At 49.1% G+C, this 22,869-nt stretch overlaps 1 protein-coding gene across 3 annotated transcripts; it reads left to right on the top strand.

The window, feature by feature from the left end:
• Window positions 1–6,135: 6,135 nt before the first annotated feature.
• Window positions 6,136–22,433, top strand: LOC138418147 (cytochrome P450 2B4-like). 3 transcript variants are annotated; one of them, XM_069549130.1, is made up of 9 exons: window positions 6,136–6,326; window positions 12,010–12,172; window positions 12,320–12,469; window positions 13,772–13,932; window positions 15,351–15,527; window positions 15,994–16,135; window positions 17,669–17,856; window positions 18,030–18,171; window positions 22,160–22,433. In XM_069549130.1, the coding sequence occupies exons 1-9, from the start codon at window positions 6,156–6,158 to the stop codon at window positions 22,348–22,350; spliced, it is 1,485 nt and encodes a 494-aa protein (XP_069405231.1). In that variant the 5' UTR covers window positions 6,136–6,155; the 3' UTR covers window positions 22,351–22,433. The 3 variants fall into 3 exon arrangements, with proteins under 3 accessions (XP_069405231.1, XP_069405233.1, XP_069405232.1); XM_069549132.1 differs by lacking the exon at window positions 22,160–22,433 and adding an exon at window positions 21,186–21,311; XM_069549131.1 differs by lacking the exon at window positions 22,160–22,433 and adding an exon at window positions 18,388–18,576.
• Window positions 22,434–22,869: the final 436 nt, after the last annotated feature.

Raw genomic sequence — 22,869 nt, 5'->3', positions numbered from 1 at the left:
TACCACATGCAAAGTAGACAGCCATTGGGAATTTGCTGTATGGCTCAGGGAACCCAAACCTGGGCTCTGCAACAACCTAGAGGGGTGAGATGGGGGTGGGAGGTGGGAGGAAGGTTCAAGCGGGAAGGGACATAGGTATACCTATGGCTGATTCGTGTTGATGTATGGCGGAAATCAACACAATACTGTAAAGAAATTATCCTTCCATTAAAAATAAATTTTAAAAACGATGAGAAAAAAAAAACACTCCCCATTTTATAGATGACAAAATGGAGGCCTAAGGAGGACAGTCACTTCTCAAAGCTAATATGTGCCAGAGACAGTGTTGAAATCCAGGCTAACAGGACTCCAGGGCCTAGATTTGAAGCCTGTAGACCTGAAAATCTTTAAGTGTGGTCCGGGCAGCCCTAGATTTCCGGGCCTCCAGGAACTTGGATGGAAAGCAAAGTTGCATGTTTTTCACTAAACTCATTCTGAAATTTAGCCTTTCTCCCGATTATGAAGGCAGACTGCAGTCATGTCAGCAGTAACAGTGGCTTTGTCACTAATGGCAACCAGACATTTTCTTCTCTTTTTGGCCATGCCCTGCAGCATTTGGGATCTTATTTCCCCCACCAGGAATGGAACCCATTCAATCCTGCTGCATTCCTGCTGCAGTCCTAACCACTGGACCATCAGGGAAGTCCCCAGAAACCACAGATATTTTCACAGCACATTTCAATTGCAGCTCTGGAAATATCATTTAGACTCATCACCAATCTAAGATGATGCCTAGATCTTGTTTTTGAGCACGTTTCTGACAAGAATGCACTATATCACACATTTGGTTTGTTTTTGACTTTTAATAAAATTGATTTTTGTGGGGATCTTATGAATTAAATATTTTTATCTTGGTTAAGCAAACATGAGGTTTACTATTTTTAAAAGTACAATTGAGTGCATTAAGTACACACACGATGTTGTAAAACCATACCACTGTCTACTTCCAGAACCTTCTCATCACCCCAAAGGAAAACCCTGTATATATTAGGCAGGCACATCCCATTCTCCCCTCCCCTAGTCTCTGCCAACCACTGAACTGCTTTCTGTGTCCCCAGATTTGCCAGTTCTGGGTATTTCATGTAAATGGAATCATGTGCAATGTGTGACTCTGTGTGGCTGACTTCTTCTTTTTCAGGTTTGACATTTATTTATGCTAAAAAAACTTTATAAAGGTATACAAAGAATATTAAATATCTTAAAAATTGCCTTTTTCTTTTAAACTTTATTTTGTATTGGGGTATAGCCAACTAACCAGGAGGGCATGGCAACCCATTCCAGTATCCTTCCCTGGAGAATCCGCATGGACAGAGGAGCCTGGCGGGCTACTGTCCACGGGGTCGCAAAGAGTCGGACACGACTGAGCAACTAAGCGGAGCACACTGCCGATAAGCAACGATGCTGAGATAATTTCAGGTGAACAGCAGAGGGACTCAGCCACACCGTGTGCTTGGCTTCTTTAAGGGATTTACCCTTATGCAGCTAAAAGCGCTGTTCTGAAACCATTGTGCACCTTCACGTGCGAATGGGCAAAAGAGGATTTGGAGCAAACCTCCCAATGTTTCAACTGAGTTTAGCAGGAAAACAGGTGTGTAATGGGTATTACATGCTAGAATCCATCCAAGTTGCTTTTTCTTTTTTTAAAAAATTATTTCGAATTTTTATTTATTTGGCTGTGCTGGGTCTTAGTGGTGGCATGCAGAATCTTTAGTTTGCAGCATGGGGGATCATTAGTTGCAATATGTGGGATCTCGTTCCCTGACCAGGGATGGATCCTGGGCCCCCTGCATTGGCAGTGCAGAGTCTTAGCCACTGGACCACCAGGGTATAACACGTATAGGTGTAACACCTGATTGAACTCTCACAACATCCCTGGGGATGGGGTTGGACATTATCCCCATTTTACAGGTGAGGGAAGAGGGGTACAGAGAGGTTCGAGAACCAGCCAGCATATAGACAGTGCTGGTGGGGCTGGGGTTTGAACTCGGGTCCTCTGGCTCCTGACCTGGAGAGCCAACTCATTAGAAAAGACCCTGATTCTGGGAAAGACTGAAGCCGGGAGGAGAAGGGGATGACAGAGGATGAGATGGTTGGATGGCACCACTGACTCAATGGACATGAGTTTGAGCAAACTCCGGGAGATGGTGAAGGACAGGGGAGCCTGGCGTGCTGCAGTCCCGGGGGTCGTAGAGAGCTGGACAGGACTGAGCGACTAAACAACAGCAACCTCTGACTCTAGGGCCTGAGCGCTTAACGACTGGGCTGAGCTGCATCTTGCAGGGGACCTGCTGGGTGTGAAGTGAGCCCTGAGCCGGGCGCCCCCATCTCACCACTGACCCACAGGGTCCTCTGGGCGATGGCTGTGCCCAGAGTGCCCAGTGAAGGCACCCACCTCTCCAGCAGGGCCTCACACTGCCTGGTAGCCACACAGCGATGACCGTGGGCGTTGGGCCCAGGCGCCCCGTGAACACTGGCCCTGCCAGGCCCTCAGCTGTGGCGACAGGTGTGGGGTGCGCTCCGCAGAAAGAGAGAGGCAGTGGAACTTCCCTCAGCAAAGCCGAGGGGTCCCGAGGAGAGGTGAGCCTGCTGTCCACCAACCCAGCCCCTCGGCGAGCGAGAGACAATCTGACGTGACAGGAGCTCCGTCTAAGCAGTTCCCCTTTATTGCCACAAACTCTTGGTTTATATAGGCAAGCAGGAGGTTTTGCGAGGGACTTTCTAAAGTTGCACCAGTGACGTTAAAGGTCAAATCGTAATATGCCATAGTTGCACCAACCTCGTTAAAGGTCAAATCGTCACGTGCCTTCATTATAACAGGAGTCTATGGTGATCATGCAATGTCCACGTGCTCGGAAATCAAGAGAGCCAATCAAAAACTGTAACATAGACCACGCCCCTATCTCTTCCGCCAGGTGCCATCTTAGTTTCCAACCCCAAAACTAACCCATCTTTTTTAAGGTTTCCCATTTAGGGCCCCAGAGACAGGGGGTGGCCCGAGAGACCAGCACCCAGCTGTCTGTCCGTCGTGGTCTCTGCACAGGCAGTTGTCACTGCGGCTGCCCTGGGTCTCATCGCACGGTGTTGCCCTCTCTTCTGGGTCTCTCCGTGTCTCTGTGTTTCTATGTCTCTGATTCTGAGTGTCACCTTGCTTTACCTGAGCCTCTCAATCTGCCTCAGGTGGCCCCTGACTTTCCCTTCAGAATCTCACCAGTTCCACCAGCTCCTCACTAGCTCTCCGAGCCCCTCGTGGGTTCCCTCAGCCCAGAGCCCCTCCTTCAGCCCCTCGCGAGTCCCTCAGCTCCTCACCAGTTCTCTCAGGACACACGTCTGTCCTTCGCTGTCCCCTAGTGTGCCTTCATTTAGAGCTTCCCTGGGGGCTGAGTGGTAAAGAACCCGCCTGCCAATGCGGGAGACACGGGCTCGATCCCTTTGCCGGGAAGATCCCCTGGAGAGGGGAATGGAACCCACTCCAGTGTTCTTACCTGGGGAATCCCATGGACAGAGGAGTCTGGAGGGCTAGAGTCTATGGGGTCGCAAAGAGTTGGACATGACTTAGCAACTAAACAGCTACAACCAGTGCCTTCATTTCTCCAATGTTCATGTCTGTCTTTCTGTCCTCCTGTCCCTGGGCTTCTGTGTTTCCCTCGTCATGTCTCATTATCTCTCTGCCTGCCTCTTCGCCATGCCTGTCCTCGCACAATCTCAGGTTATCACCATTTCCACCTTTGTGCCTCTTTCCCTGACAATAAAACTTATCACACTCACGGGGTGATTATCAAACTTACCATGTACCCAGTGTAGGTGGATGTTGATCAAACAAAATGTGCACAGGTGATAAGACAACCAGGAAAGACAGCCCAGGGCTTGATGCCTGTATACTACCTGTCCCTATGTGAATTTACTGAATGTATCATCATTTTGTTGTTATTTGACCCTCCCACTAGCATGTTAGCTCTGTGAGAGCGAAGATACTCACGTTTTGTTCACTGCTGTGTCCCCAGTGCCTAAAACAGGGCCTGGCACACAGTAGGTACCCAATAATTGCTTGTTGAGTGAATGAGTAATTGTGTGCTGTGTCCTTCGAGGTCTCACCATAGCCTTGTCTTGGGTGCCCCTCAGTCATGTCTCAAGCCTCTCTTTCTGGGTCTGTCTCTCTGCCTTCCTCAGTCTTGGTCTCTGAGTCTCTCTCTGTGGCCACCATGCATCCATAGAACACTTGCTATGGGCCAGGCCCCTTGCACAGTGGGTCTCATTTTCATCCTCATCAATATCCTACAGGGTAGGTACCCACATTTTCCTGATGCACAAACCTGACGCTCAAAGAGCAGCAGACACTTGCCCGAGAGATTGTGATGCATCCTCTAAACAGACTGGGGGCTCCTGTCAAGTCCCCTCCCCTCTCGATGAGCTATGGACAGCTCGTGTTAGCAATCTAAGGGCTCTGAGAAGCCCTGTAGGAAAGAAAGCAGCTTGTTTAACCAAGGTTTTCCCTTGCTTACTTACCCAGAGACGTCTTTCCCTTAGAACGTTCTGCCCTCTTCTGCCTCTCACCCTTTCTGTTTCTTTTCCTTTCTGCTTCTCTCTGTCTGTTATCTCACTCTGCATCTCTGCCTCTCTCTCAGCAAGGCAGCCCAGTCAAATGGTTGGAAGCACAGACTCTGGAGCTAGACTGTCTGGGTTTGACTCCTGAGGCTGCCACAGGATGGCTGTGTGACCTTGGGCAAGATCTTAACCTCTCTGTGATTCACCCCATTAACTGAGTGAAGATCAGGTGATTTCCTCTGTGTAAAGCACTTCGTGCCTCCCCATCAGTGATTCCTGGGCCTGGAATAAGGACCCAGGTTCAGTGCCAGTTCACACAGCACAGCAGAACCCAGGACCTGGGTTGAGGAAAGTTCATGGTGGCCTCTCTCCAAGGTCAGGAAAGTACAGGTCCCACCTCTTCAAGAGATGACGGGACACTGGGTTGGAGGAGTCTGACTCAGCTGCTGGGATCAGAGTTTTGGGTTCTCAAGACGTTTTCCTAACATTGCAAGAAAGAGACTGCCACCCTCCTTCTAAAGAGGAGAGACAGAGAGAGGTGGAAAGCCAGACCCAGGCCACGACAAGTGGACACAGACACAGTCATTAGTATATTTGGTAAATACAAATTGAGCCTGCCAAAGGCTCAGGGGAACGCTGGAGACAGGCAAGCTCAGTGGCATTGATCAAACTGCACGCAGTCTCTGTGCTCCTGGAGCTCAGAGTTTAAGGAGTGAAACAGAGACACGGAGACAGAGAGAGAGAGCAGGAGAAAGAGGGACACGCACACATATCCTCGACGGACGGAAAAAAGTCCTGCAACTGTGAAGACAGAGCAGGAGGCAGGGAGGAAACTCAGGGCAATCAGAGATCTGAAGACCCCAGAACTGTCTCTCGCCCTATTGCTTTGTTCCTCCTGCCTCTCCCATCTGTGGCTCTCACAGAAGGGAGGGTGAAGGAAGGCGGGCCGGAGAGAGAAAGGCTGAGTGTCTGCAAGCCCTGTAGTGACAGGGACTGCTGGGATGCAGACACACACACACAGACTCACACACACAGACCCACCCCACCACCACCTCCGCAAAAACACAGACACACCTTCAGGTGTGAGACCCCACATAAATACATAGAAGTCCACACACGTGTGGAGACGCATGCATAAGCACACTCACACTCATGTACAGAAACACACACGGGCATGTTCATATAAGTACAAACCCTCTTTCATGTGTAAGAATCACGCAAGCACACACACGCAAGCAGGTATGCACCGAAGTGTGTAAACACAAACCCACTAACATAGCTAAAGCAGGGAGACAGCGGGTGCTCTCCATACCCACAAAAGTAAACAGACTCATGTGGACCTTGTTTTTGCTACCGCGGTGTCTCTGCCAGCATCTAGGGAGGGGCTGTAGAGGTATCAGGGGAGCAGGTCAGCTGACTGTAGGAGCAGGAAGTGTGTGCTCCTTCTCTTTGAGTTCACACTCTTGGAGGATGCCAGGGAATGGATGATGTTACATAAGTGGGTGTGGGGACAAGCTTAGTATAAAAGGCTCAGCCAGAAGCCCAGCAGGTTGGAAGACTGTCAACCTTCGGCCATGGAGCTCAGCGTGCTCCTTCTCTTTGCTCTGCTTACCGGACTCTTGATCCTCCTGGCCAGAGGCCGCCCAAAGGCCCGTGGCCACCTCCCGCCTGGCCCCCGTCCTCTGCCCTTCCTGGGGAACCTTCTGCAGATGGACAGAAAAGGCCTGCTCAAATCCTTCCTGAGGGTGAGACTCAGGTGGGCGGGATCTGAGGGTGGCTGCTTGCCTCCGTCCCTGGGGATCATTCACCAGTAGATGTGAGGCATCCTTCCAGGCTCAGGGGTGGGCTGTGGGAAGTTCGGTGAGGAAGGGATGTGGAGCTGAAGTGTGGTGGATGGCGATCAGGCCGTCAGAGGCGTCCCTTGCTCAGTTGGAAGTGTGTGGGCAGGCGGGCGTGAAGAGGTGTCTGGGTGTGAGCCAGGGGTGTAGAAATCCCTGCTCCTCTGTCCCCTTCTCCCGAGTCCCTGCCTGCCACAGGGAGAGAGGGAGAAAAGGGGTGGTAGTACCCGCCAACAAAAGCTGTCAAAAGATTGGTCCCAGCCAGCGCCAGACAAAGAGGAGGAGGGAGGGAGAACAGAATGGGAGGCCAGGTCCCAAGTTCTTACTAATCATAAACGTTAATGTGCAATGAGTAGCTGACGCTGGAGTGTTTACCAGGTCCTGCATCACTGCTCTCCAGGCACGATGTCATGACTGATGATCTATATATGTATTAATGATGTAATCCATGGGCTTCCCAGGTGGTGCAGTGGTAAAGAATCTGCCTGTCAGTAGGTTTGAATCCTCTGCTGGGAATATCCCTTGGAGTAGGAAATGGCAACCCAGTCCAGTAGTCTTGCCTGGAAAATTCCATAGACAGAGGAGCCTGGGGGGCTACAGTCCATGGGGCTGCAAGGAGTCAGAGATCACTGAGCAACCGAGCACACCCACCATGTAATCTACACCCGTGAGCCCACTCCCCGACAGGTTAGGCTTAGGGGACACTTGACAGTAACTTCCAGCAGCCCCAGGTGCCTAGGTCCTCTCCGCACAACCCCTGCAGCGACCACACTCCTGAGTCTTGGGCTTGTCACGTGTTTGATTTTTTTTGAGCTCCGCTGGCTCTTTGCTGTGGTGTGCAGACTTCCTCTAGCTGTGGTGTGCCAGCTTCACTTGGAGCGCACGGGCTCTAGAGTGCGCAGGCTCGGAGCTCGAGAGCTCTCTAGCTGCGGCCCTCTGGTTTAGTTCCTCTGTGGTATGTGGGATCCCCGACCAGGGACCGAACCCGTGTCCTCTGCATTGGATAGTGGATTTTTAACCACTGGACCACCCTTTGATTTTAAGGGAGAGTGTTTTATCACAGATGTGGAGGCCCCAAGTGGGTATTATTTCGTTTTCATCGCAAGGGTAAACAGCATGGACTTTCATGGAAATACCTGGACTTAGTTTCTTCACTCAGAACTGTGTGGCTGGATTTATTTGTATCATGGAGGGAATTCATCAGGTCTTGGTTAGAACGCCTTGTGGGCTAGAAGAGGTGTCGCCTTCACCTTAGAGAAATAGATAGTGAGGGCAGCCTGGGGAAGGCACTGGTCCGTAGTTACACCCTGGGACTTCACAGAGGGGACGTGTGAGTCCAGCACAGAGCCCTTTTCTTCTCCTTCATGGATGGAAGCTGCCTAACAATTTGTTATTTTATTTATTGTTATCACATGCAAACTCAGTCGTATCTGACTCTTCGTGACCCCATGGACTGTAGCCTGGCAGGCTGCTCTGTCCATGGGATTCTCCAGGCAAGAATACTGGTGTGGGTTGCCATGTTCTACTCCAGGGGATCTTCCCAACCCAGGGATCGAAACCCCTTCTTCTGTGTCTCCTGAAAACTTGGGGATCACTAAATCCTTTGGGCGTTTAAGGCACGGTGGATCCCCTCCCCCACAAATATTCACATACATTTTGCATAAATTTTTTCTAGTTTCAGACCCCCTAAATCTCTTCTATAGTCCTTGCAAGTGTTCTCTGTGTGTCCGTGATCCTCTTTTTTTCCTGTCGTGTCATGCAGCATGTGGGATCTTAATTCCCCAACCAGGGATTGAACTCGTGCCCCCTACAGTGGGAACTTGGAATTCCAACCACTGGACCACCAGGGAATTCCCCATGATCCTCCATTCTCATTGTGTCTTTGGAGAGAGAGAGAGAGGTTGAGAGAGAAAGAGGGAGGGAGGGAAGGAAAGAGAGGTCATAGGTTAGTAGGTGTCATGATTTATTTCCAAATCCTTCTGGAGTCAGACAGATGAGGGTTTGTGTTCCAGATTCAACTCTTACTCATTGAATCTTAGCTTCTCTTCAGCAGGATGAGGTCGTGATGATAAGAATGCCTGCCTCATAAGAGAGTTGTGAGGACTAGACAGTGCGTAGAGCTTGGTATACAGTAAGTGCTCATTAATACTCGATCTATTCATTCATTCAACGGTAACTTACTGGGCACCTTCTGTGTGCCTGGAAACATTCTAGGCTTTGATGGTATGGCATTAGACAGGGCACACACACAGAGAAGGAAATATTGGGTTGGTAAGAACTATGATTAAAATAAAGCGAGGTGATATTTTCAAGAGTGGCGGGAGCTACAAACCAGGGCTCTGTGACCACCTGGAGCAGTGGGATGGGGCAGGAGGGGAGAGGGAGGTTCAAGAGGGAAGGGACATAGGTGGATCTACGACTGATTCATGTTGACATCCGGCAGAAACCAATGTAATGTTGTAAAATCATTGTCCTCTAATTAAAAATAAACATATATTTTTAAAAAGTGACAGGAGTTACTTGAAGCTACTTTAGAATGAGTGGTGAAGAAAAGGCTCCATCTTGCCTTGTTGCTGATCAGACACCCTGAAAGATGCCTGTGGAAGACATCAATGAGCGACAGGTATCACTGCCAGAACTCAGAAGCAGGAGCAAGCTCAGCATGTTTGGGGAGCCCCAGGGACCCTGGATCTGTGCGATCAAAGGACCTGTGTGAGTGGGTGGAGGTGTCAGAGGGGTGATGGGCAACATCACGTAGGCTCTGTCCACCGTGGGGAAACTTCAGGTCTTAGTCAGGGGAGTAGGAGTGCTGGGTGGTTTGAAACAGGTTAGGGATATTAATTAATTTACATTTTAATCAGATCACTCTGGTTTCAAGATAGGGTGGGGTGTGCAGTGAAAGGATTGTGGGTAGCGCAGAAAACGAAGTAAGGAGACCAGCAAGAGTGGTTTGCAGAGATCACTGTGAGAGTTTTCAATAGACTTAACCACTTTATAATTTTAAGTCAACTTTTAAAATCAGTTTTTGAAATTGCAGTATCGTTGATTTACCAAGTTTTGCTGATTTCTGCTGTACCAAGTTTTGCTGATTTCTGCTGTACAGCAAAGTGATTCAGTTTACATATACATGCATTCCTTTTTAAAAGTCTTCTTTTCCATTATGGTTTATCTTGGGATATTGAATATAGTTCCCTGTGCTGTACAATAGGCCTTCATTGTCTATCCCTTCCATATGTGAAAGCTTGCATCTGCTCTGCCCAGCCTCCCTCTCCGATCACGCGTCCTCCCCCTTGACAACAGCCAGTCTGTTCTCTGTGTCTGCGATTCTGTTTCTGGTTCTTAGGTATGTTAACTTGTGTCCTATTTGTTTCATTTGTGTCGCTTTTATTCCTTTACACCATGTTACTTTATTGAATTATTATTTCTTTGTCCGCGTTGTGTAGCACGCAGAATCTTAGTTCCCTGACTGCGTCATACTTCAGCTTCCACATGTAAGTGACATCATGTGCTGTTGGTCTTTCTTCTTCTGTAGGTCAATTTGTAATTGAAGTTTAACCTTTAGGGTAAAGCACACAAATCCTAAGTGCTCAGTTCAGTGAATTTTCTCAAATGAACATACTGATGGAGTGGACATACAGATACGTAACAACTTGGCTCACGCCCAGAAACCTCCTTAAGTCCCCCTTCCAGTCACTGCTGCTGCTAAGTCACTTTAGTCGTGTCTGACTCTGTGCGACCCCATAAGATGGCAGCCTACCAGGCTCCCCCATCCCTGGGATTCTCCAGGCAAGAACACTGGAGTGGGTTGCCATTTCCTTCTCCAGTGCATGAAAGTGAAAAGTGAAAGTGAAGTCACTCAGTCGTGTCCGACTCTTCGCGACCCCATGGACTGCACCCTTCCAGGCTCCTCCACCCATGGGATTTTCCAGGCAAGAGGACTGGAGTGGGGCGCCATTGCCTTCTCCACTTCCAGTCACTACCCTCCTATTATTCTGACACTATTAAGTTCCTGTTATCTGTTTCTGAATTTCATAGAAATACAATTATGACATATGAACTCTTCTGGGTCTAGTTGCTTTCACTCAGCATTACATCTGTGAATTTCATTCTTGTTGTTGGTTGTAGAAGTGGTTTGTTCTTTTTCGTGGTTGCATAGTAGTCCACAATATGAATTCATCACTAGTTGTTTATTCCCTGTGTTGCAGAGCATTTATTATAAGGCATCTATGAACCTCCTTGTTTTTTATTTTGCTGAGCACATGTATGCATTTTAGTTGAGTGTGTTTCTGGGAATGAAGTAGCTGAGTTACTCAGTATACCTGCCTCCAGCTTCAATAAATACTGTTGAGCTGTTGCCCCAGTGGCAAGACTTGATGTTATGACTTTTCAAATTTCATGATAACCCCCAGAAGGCCATCACTTTACCTTCATGCCTCCCAAGTAGGTGGGTGGTTCTCTGGGGAAATTGCCAGGAGGCAGATGGGGGTTGAAGATGGGTCACAAGAAGGATGATTTTTTTTAAATATTTTATTTATTTATTTTGCTTGTGCTAGGTCTTAGCTGCTCTTCACTGCAGCATGCAAATACTTAATGGGATCCAGTTCCCTGAGCAGGGATTGAACATGGGCCCCTGCATTGGGAGCGCAGAGTCTTAGCCAGTGGACCACCAGGGAAGTTCCAAGAAGGATGATTCTTTAGTTGAGATGCCAGGGAGATCTCACCAGACTCAACTAATATCACCTGGGCTTGGGTGAAATTATTAATAGGAATATTTTACCATCTGTGATTCTTGGGGGGCTTTCCAGGTGGTGCTAGTGGTAAAGAACCCACCTGTCAATGCAGGAGATGTAAGAGACGTTGGTTCGATCCCTGGGTCAGAAAGATCCCCTGGAGGAGAGCATGGCAACCCACTCCAGTATTCTTGCCTGGAGAATCCTACAGATAGAGGAGTCTGGCGGACTATGGTCCACAGGATCGTAAAGAGTTGAACATGACTGAAGTGACTTAGCACACACACGCTGCTTAAGACACCAACCAAGCCAACCAGTGTGGACTGGGCTGGGTCATGGGTTAATCTTTTAACTGCTGGGTTCTGGGAAGGAAAAAGGCAGACTGGGGTGTAAGGTCTTGGGGCAGTGGCTAGTCATCAATCTATATGCAAGTGTCTAATCACAAATCTATATGCAAATGTCTGATCACCAATCTATACGCAAGTGTCAATCACCAATCTATATGCACATGTCTAATCACCAATCTATATGCAAGTGTCTTAGGGCTTCCCTGGTGGCTCAGATGGTAAAGAGTTTGCTTGCAATACAGGAGACCCAGGGTCGATCCCTGGTTTGGGAAGATCCCCCAGAGAAGGACATGGCAACCCACTCCAGTATTCTTGCCTGGAGAATTCCATGGATAGAGAAGTCTGACGGGCTATAGTCTATGGGGTCGCAAAGAGTCAGAAACAACTGAGTGACTCACACACACACACACACACACACACACACACACACTTGCTTTACTGGTTTAAAAGTGGAGATGGCGACAGAGGTGCATACCGACTAATAGCAACCCTGGCTGTGGGTGTGCTTGGCAGTTCCAACAGAAATATGGGGATGTCTTCACGGTGTACCTGGGGCCAAGGCCAGTGGTCATAATATGCGGGACAGAGGCCATTCGGGAGGCCCTGGTGGACCAGGCCGAGGTCTTCTCTGGCCGAGGGAAGATCGCTGTTGTTGACCCAGTTTTCCAGGAACACGGTAAGGGCCTCAGGGCCACTGGGAAGGGACAGGGATGGAGGATGGGGATTGGGGAGGGTGAGGCTGGGAAGGGAAGGGAAGGGGTGGAGCGGGACCCAGAGTCTCCTTGAAAATTCCTCTGCAACCCAAGCCTCTCCTCAACCCTAGGTGTTATCTTTGCCAATGGGGAACGTTGGAAGGCCCTTCGGCGATTCTCTCTGGCCACCATGAGGGACTTCGGGATGGGAAAGCGGAGCGTGGAGGAGCGGATTCAGGAGGAGGCTCAGTGTCTGGTGGAGGAGCTGCGGAAATCCCAGGGTGAGCCCTGGGGCGGGGGTGGGCAGGAGAGAAACATGGGAAGCTGTGTGAGGACTGTAGCCCAAAGACAGAGGGTATAGGTGGGCAGAGAGAGACGTAGAAACAGAGAGGAGGAAGAGCTTGGGAGACCGTCAGAGGAGCAGGGACAGAGAGAGGGGCAGAGAGACGGGGCAGAGGTGGGTAGGTGAGAAATGCAGGGGCAGGAGAGATACGGAAGTGTAGTGTCAAGAGGAACTCGAAGACGACTCAGACAGTAAATAGCATGTTAATGGCCTGTGTTCTGGGGGACCAGTTCACGGTTTGATTGCATCTGTCAATGGCCAAAATGTGACTTCAATAAAAAGAAAGTAAAGAGAGAAAAAGAGAAAACTACAGACTTTTTTTTTAAAGGACAAATTGTGTTTTCCTTTCTTTAGATGAACAACTAGCAGTGAGCAAGGGGGCGCAGTCAGGGTTTTCTGCTCTTAGGAATTCAAGTGGGCACTTCCAGTGGTTTTAGGATTCCTCAGAAATGTGTGTCTGAGACATAGAGGTGACAAGATGCTTTCTTAAGAGATTTTGAGACATAAACGGAGAGTCTGGGAGGAAGAGGCAGAGCCACAGGGAGCTATAGAGGTATAAGGACGGAGGGACTCAGAAGAAAGACAAGAAGAGACAGAGGGATTCAGATGGAGACACAGAGAGGAAGAAAGAAACAGGGATGGAGGGACAGAGGCAAAAAGAGAAGAGACTCAGAGAGGCAGGAAGGAACAACGGCAGAGAGAAACTGAGGCACGAAGATTAGAGAGAGACAGACAGGCTCAGGAAAGGGTGTGCAAGGGAACAAGAGGCAATGGACAGGCGAGCCCCAGGGAGAGAGACTGCACTGAGCTGACACTCCTGGGCGCACAGCCCGCCCTCCCTCTGACTGGGGCGAGCTTGGCACATCTAGACATCAACAATCAAGTGCAGAACAGTTCCCCAAAGACCAGAGAACTCTAGAGGTGGACAAAACAGATGGGGGGCGGGCAGGGCGGACAGTTAAGGGACCAGGAGAACAGAGCTATGTAAATGGCACATGCAACTGATTGAACACCTGCTCTGCACCTTCTTCACAGGACTGAGATGAGAATTTAATAAAATAATATGTGAAGTGCTTAGAATAGGGCCTGGCACAACTTCCAGGCTAGCGAGTGTTGGCTGTTATGATGCCAGGTGTTTTTTAAATTTATTTATTGTGACTGAGTGATAGAGGAGAGTCACACAGAGACAGGTCCCCAGGCATTTAAGTCTGTGCCTTGCGACCCACCCCTTTCCCTCTAGGCGCCCTTCAGGATCCCGTCTTCTACTTCCATTCCATCACCGCCAACATCATCTGCTCCATTGTCTTCGGAAAACGCTTTGACTACAGAGATCCTCAGTTCCTGAGGCTGCTGGAGTTGTTATTCAAATCTTTCGTGCTCATCAGCTCCTTGTCCAGCCAGGTCTGAGAGGGCAGAGCTCAGGTGGACATCCAGGCAGGGGAGAGGGGTGATTTGCTTTTGTGAACCGGAAATGCAGCTTCCAGCCAGAAGAAGGGCAAAGACAACAGACAGAGACAGAGACACAGGGACACAGAGACCTGGGGGAATGGAGAGATGATGAGACAGGACTGAGAGAGTAAGAGGAAGAAAGGGGAGTGATGGAGGAGGGAGAAACAGAGAGAGGAATCAAAGACACACACATGAGCATGCTCCTCATTTAAAACAAAATGATAAAGTTTGTCTTTCCCAGTCAACCTAGAAATACCCCCATTGTGAAAAGTGAAAGCGCTAGTCCTTAGTCGTGTCTGACTCTTTGTGACCCCATGGACTGTAGCCTGTCAGGCTCCTCTGTCCATGCAGTTCTCCAGGCACGACTGCTGGAAGGGGTTGCCATTTTCTCCTCCAGGGGATCTTCCCAACCCAGGGATCTAACCCAGACCCCGGCATTGTAGGCAGATTCTTTACCTTCTGAGGCACCAGGGAAGCCCCACCCCTATTGTATGTTAGGTTAAAAAGTGAAACCTCAGAAAAGTCTGCCTGGCTGTTGTTCTCAGCCGAGAGTGCAGGTCAGAGTCACAGGAACGAATATCGAAAATACAAATTCCCATGACGTCCTAGTGGAGAGTCAGGCCTGGAAAATCTGGAAGGAAGTTCAGATGAGTACGTGCAGAAGTCCAACATGGGGTTTCAATTTTCTCCTCTCACAGAGAACCACAGACAGGGGAAAAGTCTGGAAGGAGATCTGCCAAACAGTTAACCATGTTATCTCTAGAAGGACAGGTGAAGGAGAAATTCCATATCAAAATTTATACTATCCTGCATTTTTTTGCAACTGTTGGCAACAAGTTAGATGTTACATTTCTCATTAGGCAAAGCAACAGACATATGCTACCAAATAGGCAGCAGCTTCATTCTGTGTAAGCATCATGTTATCAACGCCTGACACACAAGGATGATGCAAGAGGTGGAAAGAGAAAGAGAGAGGTTTGAGCAGAACAGATAAACCGGCTGGGGTAGGCAGGGACAGGGCAGAGGGTGGATGAGCAGGAGACCCACGGAGATGAGGAGAGGTGGAAAGGAGAGAGAGAGGTGGGCCAGAGACTAACAAGACACGAGGAGAGGGGCAAGATGCAGAAAGAGAAAAGTGAGGTCTCTTACACAGCGGGGACACACAAGCGGTGAGTGAGGGGCTCAGACACAGAGTAAGGGCCGGAGGGAGACAGAGGCAGGGACAGGGAGACCAAGACACCCCAGAGAGGCAGAGAGAGGCAGGAAAACAGAGATCGCTTGTGAAGGTACTGGGGGCCAGGAGGGCTGTCCCTCCCCGTGACCGGCCAGCTCAACCCCAGAAGGGCCTCAGAGCCCCTTCTCTCCTGCAGCTGTTCGAGCTCTACTCCAGCTTCTTGAAGCACTTTCCTGGCTCACACAGGCAAATCTACAAAAACCTGCAGGAAGTCAACGGCTTCATTGACCGCAGTGTGGAGAAGCACCGTGAGACCCTCGACCCCAGTGCCCCCCGGGATTTCATTGACTGCTACCTGCTCCGCATGGAAAAAGTGGGATTTGGGAGAGGCAATGGGGGTGGAAGGGAGGAGAACAAAAGATGCAGAGTGAGAAGGGATGGGAAAGGAGTGGAGCAGTGGCGGGAGGGAGAGGGGAGGGGAGAATCGTAAGGGAGCAGAGGGAGAGAGGAAAGAGTGGGGAGATGGCAGGGAGGAGACAGAGGTATGGAAATACAGGACAAGGGGGAAAACTGTAGCAGCTGGTGAAAAGAGTCACAGAGGCAGAAAGAGACAGAGAGGAAGGGAGACAAAACGCCAAAGAGATGCGAGATGATTGAAACAGAGCAAGACAGAGCGAAGAGAGATTGAGACGGAGATAGAGAGACGGTGGACACACAGAGCATAGAGGGGGGAAGGGCCGGGCGGTGTGAGACCCGGAACCAGGTGGAGGCCCGGAGAGAAGAGCTGAGGGCAGCAGGCCCCGCCTCCCCTGATAGGCACCCCACCCACCCGGCTGCAGGACAAGTCAGACCCCCGCAGCCAGTTCGACCATCGGAACCTCATCATGTCTGCTCTGTCGCTGTTCTTTGCCGGCACGGAGACGACCAGCACCACGCTTCGCTATGGGTTCCTGCTCATGCTCAAATACCCCCACATTGCAGGTGGGCAAGCTGGGGACAGACGCTGCGGAGGGGTTCTGAGCCCTTTGCAGGTACAGAAACGGGGCTAGAGGTCTTTGGTGAATGAGAGAGGCAGCATTCCCCTCTCATGCCAGGAGCCCTGAAGGTTGTTTCTGTTTTTCTTCACTTGACCCCTGACCAGGGATGGAATTTGCACCCCAAGCTGTGGCAGAGTGCAGTCTTAAGCACCGGACCAGGGAAGTTCCCCGAGCAGTGCAGGTCTTGAATGATCTACCCAACTAAGCCAGCCCTGTTGGTGGATGGATGAACGAAGAATCTGTCAATCTGGGGAGTTCCCTGGAGGTCCAGTGGTTAGGACTCAGTGCTTTCACTACCATGGCTCTGGGTTCAATCCCTGGTCAGGAAACTAAGATTTGGCAAGTAGTGCAGTGTAGCAGAAACAAACAAAAAAAATCCATTCATCTGTTTTCCCACTATTTCTCCTATCACTTAAAGATCGACCCATCATTTATCCATCTGTCCTTTCAACTCATCAAGCAACCCGTGCGCTCAGATTCTTTCTTCTATGACTCATCTAGGATGTATATATGCATGCTTTATTTGGACAGACTGGCTCATCTATTGATCATTCGAAACAGTGATTCGTTGAACGAACCGTTTGTCACTGAGTCGTCTGTTCCTTCATTCATGCGTCCATCTGTTTTTCTAAAATTGGTTACAGACCTTAATCCTTCCATCGCTTGTTTTTCACTCCAGCCTCATCCACCTGTCTTTTCATATGTTTGTTTAATAATTCACTCATTTATTCACCTTGATTCATACATCTGTCGTTCAGTCCCTCCTACCACCCACTCATTCCTCTGCTCACCTGTCCCTTTAAATGTACTCGTTCACATGTTCTTCCATGAATTTAGCCACCCAGCCATTCACACGAGTCATTGGTTCATCAAGTTCATTTATCTGTCTGTGGATCATTTAGTGATAAATTAACCTTTGATGAGTTAATAATGCATCCACTCATTAGCCTTCTCCCATTTACCAGTCTTTCCACTCATGAATTGATCTACCGATCGATCTACTGATTGATGTACTCATGTATTTGCCCAGCTGTTTATGGGTTAATCCACTGGTGTAACTTCACAGCTATATTCCTGAGGACCTAGCACAGTGCCTCTCTATAATATACATGCAATAAATATTAGCTCACTTTCTACTCATCTTAGAGGAGGAACTTTGATAGGTTCATAGCCTTGAGTTCTTAGTCTGAAATTCTGAGCAAAACTGGGGTGCACATGTGTGTGTGTGTTTGCTTGTGTATGTTGGGAGAGGATCCATAGCATTCAGTAGATACCAACGGATGAGAAATCACAGTTTTCCCACTTCGCCTCCTGCCACAAGCTGGTTACTCAGAGGGGTGTCAATGATCTAACCATTTCCTATAGGTTTTCTGGGCTCATTGGCCTGGAAATGAACAGGCCAAGGTTCATAGAACATTGAACTGTGTTCCAGCATAGAAATATAAATGAGGTTCCCTGGTCCCATTCTTCTGTGCAGAGAGAGTCCACAAGGAGATTGACCAGGTGATTGGCTCAGATCGCCCTCCAGCCCTGGATGACAGAGCCCAAATGCCATACACAGACGCAGTCATCCATGAGATTCAGAGATTTGCGGACCTTATCCCCATTGGTGTGCCCCACACGGTCATTAAAGACACTCATTTCCGAGGGTACATCCTTCCCAAGGTACAGCACCTCACTGGGCTCCCATCTCTCCCTTGTGTGGGTCTCCTGGGTTCTCTCTCATCTGCCAACCTTGACCTCTTTTTGGTTTTATCACTCACCCTTGGTTCATTATATGTAGGGGTGGGTTGGGGGAGGAAATGGCAATATCTTTCAACCTTGTGACCCTCCCTCAGGGCACAGAAGTCTATCCCATCCTGAGCTCTGCTCTCCACGACTCGCGTTACTTTGAGAAACCAGATGACTTCAACCCTGCCCACTTTCTGGATGCCAGTGGGGCAGTGAAGAAAAATGATGCTTTTATGCCCTTCTCCATAGGTAAGCTGGGCCTGCATTCCAGAGTGCAGGTGCCATGACCTCTTGAAGACAATCAAAGAGAGGTCTTTGTTCATTGAGCAGTTTATTTGTGCCAGTTGCTTTACCTGTATTAACTCACCTCATCTTCATGCCAATGCTAGAGGGGGCTTGAGAACCAAGATCATATCCCAAAGGCACAGCTCTGTAAGGGGCACAATTATACCTCTCTACACACAGGTATCAAATCTGTTGAGCACCACCATGAGCCAAACATTTTATCAGAGGTTGAAGATAACCCATCGGACAAGTCAGGAAGAGACACAGTTCCTGCCCCAGGAAGTTTACAGCCCAACAAGGGAGATAAGCACGGGTCATATGGTTACAGAAAAGTCTATAATTAAATGAATAAATGTTTCCGTGGGCTTAGAACTCCTTGACTAAAGTAAGTGCTCAGAGGCCCACTCTTATTCATGTAACGAATCACAATTATGACAACTGCTCTAATGGGGGCTTTGGGAACATCAAATAGGAAATACTGACTACTCCTGGTGGGTCGGTGAGGAAAAGCTGACCCTAAACAGTGTCTTCTAAGCTATAACGTCATGGGGGAGTATCAACCAGCCACTGGAAGGCATGTTCTCTCCGAAGGAGAAGCAAGGGCAGAGCCTGAAGGTGGAGATGGCATGGCTCATCTGAGAAAGAACTCAGGAAGACTGGGATGTGGGTTACAGAAGAGAAGGGCAAAGAAGATAAGTGAAGAGGAACTAAAGAACCACTTGATGAGGGTGAAAGAACATTCAGAACATGAAGATCATGGCATCCAGTTCCATCACTTCATGGCCAAAAGATGGGCAGAAAGTGGAAACTGGTAGATTTCATTTTCTTGGGCTCCAAAATCACTGCAGATGATGATTGCAGCCATGAAATTAAAAGATGCTTGCTCCTTGGAAGGAAAGCCATGACAAACCTAGACGGTGTATTAAAAAGCAGAGACATCACTCTGCCGACAAAGATTCATATAGTCAAAGCTATGGTTTTTCATTAGTCATGTATGGATTTGAGAGATGGACCATAAAGAAGGCTGAACACTGAGGAATTGATGCTTTTGAATTCTGGTGCTAGAGAAGACTCTTGAGAGTCCCTTGGACTGCAAGGAGATCAAACCAGTCAATCCTAAAGGAAATCAACCCTGAATATTCATTGGAAGGGCTGATGCTGAAGCTGAAGCTCCAATACTTTGGCCAGCTGATGAGAAGAACTGACTCATCTGAAAAGACCCTGATGTTGGGAAAGACTGAGGGCAGGAGAAGAGGGTGACAGAGGATAAGATGGTTGGATAGTATCACTGACTCAATGGACATGAGTTTGAGCAAACTCTCAGTGATGGTAAAGGATAGGGAAGCCTGGCGTGCTGCAGTCCATAGGGTCGCAAAGAGCTGGACACGACTTAGCAACTGAACAACAAGGGTGAAGAGCTCAGCTGGGTGGGGCCTTGAAAACTGGGAGAAGTCTGAATTTGTTCTGCTGGAACTAGGGAGCCAGGGAGGGTCTTGACCTGCTTTGATTTCACTCTCTCCCTCTTCTCTGCTCTTTGATCCCAGCCAGAGGAAACCCCAAGGCCCAGGTTCTCCTCCTTGGGGAGGAAGATGCACCCCAGCATCAAGTCCCTAGTTTTGAATTGTGCCGGTAACTCCAGTGACACGGGGCCTCTAGCTCTGATCAGTGCCATGGTGTCCTCTCTTGTTTCTTTCTAAGTCTTTGGCTGCGCTGGGTGTGGTGTTGCAGGGGCTCTAGAGCCTGTGGGCTCAGTAGTCGCTGCGCAGCCTCTGTTGCGGTATGTGGGAATCATTAATAGTTCCCCGGCCAGGGATCAAACTAGTTACCCTGCATTGGGAGCTTGCAGTCTTATCCACTGGACCAGCAAGGGTGTCCCCTCCCTCCTTAGTTCTTCTTCAGTGAGACCCAGGGCAGCTGTGGGGTCTGGGCGGTGGGTGAAGGTTTCTCCATTAAACAGTCTTGTCCTAAGTTTGAAGAGAGGCAGAGACGTGGCTAACAAAAACAGAGACAGACAGACAGATGAGGACAGAGTGAGTGAGAAACAGAGAGAGATGGGGAAAGACAGGAGAGAGAGCGGTAGAGAGAGGCTTAGAGTGAATATGAGATAATAGGGGGAGGTGGAGAAAGAAGAGGCTGAGAAAGAGTAAGAGGGAGAGGAAAAGGGAGAGCGACTTAAGCAGCGAGGAAGACAGGCTGGAGGAGAGGAAAGGAGAGTCTGTGCAGGGAGAGTGGAAAACGCAAGAGCACAGCAGGGAGGATCAGACTCGAACACACAGAGAAAGGGAGTTACGTAAGATTCAAGAAGGCGGAGCAGGGAAGAGACAGAGAGAAGTACAGTGCCTGGCAGAAGGTATAGACCGAGAAAAAGGCTGAGGCAGACGGCCGTGGGCAGACAGAAAGAGCCAGAGAGTGTCCAGTTGAAGAGCCCGGGGGACGGGAAGTTCCGGGTTGGAGGGAGCAGGAGTCAGACTGTTCTTGGAAGAGCCCGGTTGCAGAAGCAGTTACAGGAGAAGAATCAGCTGGGCGCGCCACTCTGAGTATGGCTATGCTCCTGTGTCCTAACTTCTAAATGAGCCTAGAAGGTGTAGACCCTTCTCCAGTTACCTCCAATGGGCATAAAGTCTAACCACTTGGAAGACTTGAGGGGGAATTCCTTGGCCATCCAGGGGTTGACTCTGGGCTTCCCCAGCAGGGACTAAAGGTTTGAGCATTGGTCAGGGAACTGAGGTTCCCAAAGGCCGCTCGGTGCAGCCAAAAAAAATTAAATGAAATGAAATTTTTTTAAAAAAAGAGAGAGGCTGTCAGGTCTCAGCCTTTCTTCTGGCTCCTTCCATTCTCACTTCCCTCCAAGTTCATGGTTTGGAACTGTGGTGGGGGGATCCATATGCCTCCAAGAATCTCATGGAAGCTGTCCACTCACATCCCATGACCATCAGTCCTGCACACAATGTTACGTACGTTTTTGTTTTGTTTTTCAGAACTCCTGGAGCCCATGGCTCCCAGGCTGAGATAAGAAGAAAACACAGAGACATGTAAATACACACAGGACCAGACACACACCTGGCACACAAACCCCCACTACACACACCCAGAAACCAACACAGGTAGGCACTACATTTGCCTTTAGTAACAGGCCATCCTAAAGGAGACCAGTCCTGAATATTCATTGGAAGGACGGATGCTGAAGCTGAAGCTCTAATACTTTGGCCACCTGATGAGAAGAACTGACTCATATGAAAAGGCCCTGATGCTGGGAAAGATTGAAGGTGGGAGGAGAAGGGGACGACAGAGGATGAGATGGTTGGATTGCATCACCGACTCAACAGACATGAGTTTGAGTAAACTCTGGGAGTTGGTGATGGACAGGGAGGCCTGGCGTGCTGCAGTCCATGGGGTTGCAAAGAGTTGGACATGACTGAGTGACTGAACTGAACTGAATTGGTCAGGTCTTCTAAAAATTTTAGAAAACACTAACTTCTTTATCTTCAAAAGGGCCCTACTAGATAGGTACCATTCTTCCCATATTAGGTATGACAGACATGAAAATATTAAGTCAGAAATATGCACCAGTCTGTATGTGCAGACAGATGAACACACACACACACACACACACACACACACACACACACACAGAGTCAAGCATCCTTCCATTCTCTGTGGCCACAGAATTCTCTGGAAATTGAACAGAAGCTTACAAACTCTGTCCCAGAAAAATGAGCAAGGTACATTCAGCCCACAATTGGCACTGGCTTTCAGAGAGTTTTGAAATCCTCTAAGAGTCTACCGTGACTACAGGTTAAAGGGTAATCCCACACAACTTGGTTGCAATGAACACAGGTGTCTGGGCTGTGGGGTGTGACAAGGCAAAGTGTATGCATTACCCCGATGCACACTGTGACCCGAGAGTCTGTGCCTTGTGTCCATATTGCGAACCTCTGTTCTGTCCTCACAGGGAAGCGTATCTGTCTTGGCGAAGGCATCGCCCGCACCGAATTATTCCTCTTCTTCACCACCATCCTCCAGAACTTCTCTGTGGCTAGCCCCATGGCCCCTGAGGACATCGACCTTACTCCCCAGGAGACTGGGGTGGGCAACGTGCCCCCAAACTACCAGATCCAGTTCCTGCCCCGTCAAAGGGGCTGAGGGAAGGCGATCAAGGATGCCAGGGTCATATGTGTCCCCACCTCTGCAGAGAATGGCTCCTGAACTCTCTGTCTTCCTGCTTCTGGAGAGGCTGTGCTGTGAGCCAGCATCCCTCCCCTCCATCGATGCCACCTCCATGGGAAAGTCCAATCTGTGTCTCACCTCCTTCCGTCCCTTTGCAGCTCTTCTAAACTCAAGGAGGTGTTTTCCTTTCACCTATTAATAGAATTCCACAAGTGATGTATACATATATATATATATATATATATATATATATATATATATATATATTTGGCTAAATAAATGAGGCAAAGAATGAAAACTTGCCTCAGTATCTCTCGGCATTTCTGCCTCTGCACCAGAGCTTACACAAGTGACTATTCCCCTCTTGAGAATAACCACAGCCTCCCTTTCTCCACACCTTGGGCTCCATGATCTGTGCATCCATGAGCTCACTTGAGTCCTTCCAGTAGCCCTATGCAGTGAGTACAATGATCATGTCCATTGTACAGATGAGTA

The sequence above is a fragment of the Ovis canadensis genome, chromosome 14 (assembly GCF_042477335.2).
Source record: "Ovis canadensis isolate MfBH-ARS-UI-01 breed Bighorn chromosome 14, ARS-UI_OviCan_v2, whole genome shotgun sequence".
Taxonomy (NCBI): domain Eukaryota; kingdom Metazoa; phylum Chordata; class Mammalia; order Artiodactyla; family Bovidae; genus Ovis; species Ovis canadensis.
The sequence above is the reverse complement of the archived record's forward strand: the minus strand, read 5'-3'. Positions and strand labels throughout refer to the sequence as shown.

Bases quoted from the DNA above. Each gene is read 5' to 3' on its own strand.
- LOC138418147 (XM_069549130.1), top strand. From the start codon at position 6,156: ATGGAGCTCAGCGTGCTCCTTCTCTTTGCTCTGCTTACCGGACTCTTG. The intron at 6,327-12,009 runs GTGAGACTCAGG...TGTGCTTGGCAG, and splicing joins TGCTCAAATCCTTCCTGAGG to TTCCAACAGAAATATGGGGA. The intron at 12,470-13,771 runs GTGAGCCCTGGG...CTTTCCCTCTAG, and splicing joins GGAGCTGCGGAAATCCCAGG to GCGCCCTTCAGGATCCCGTC.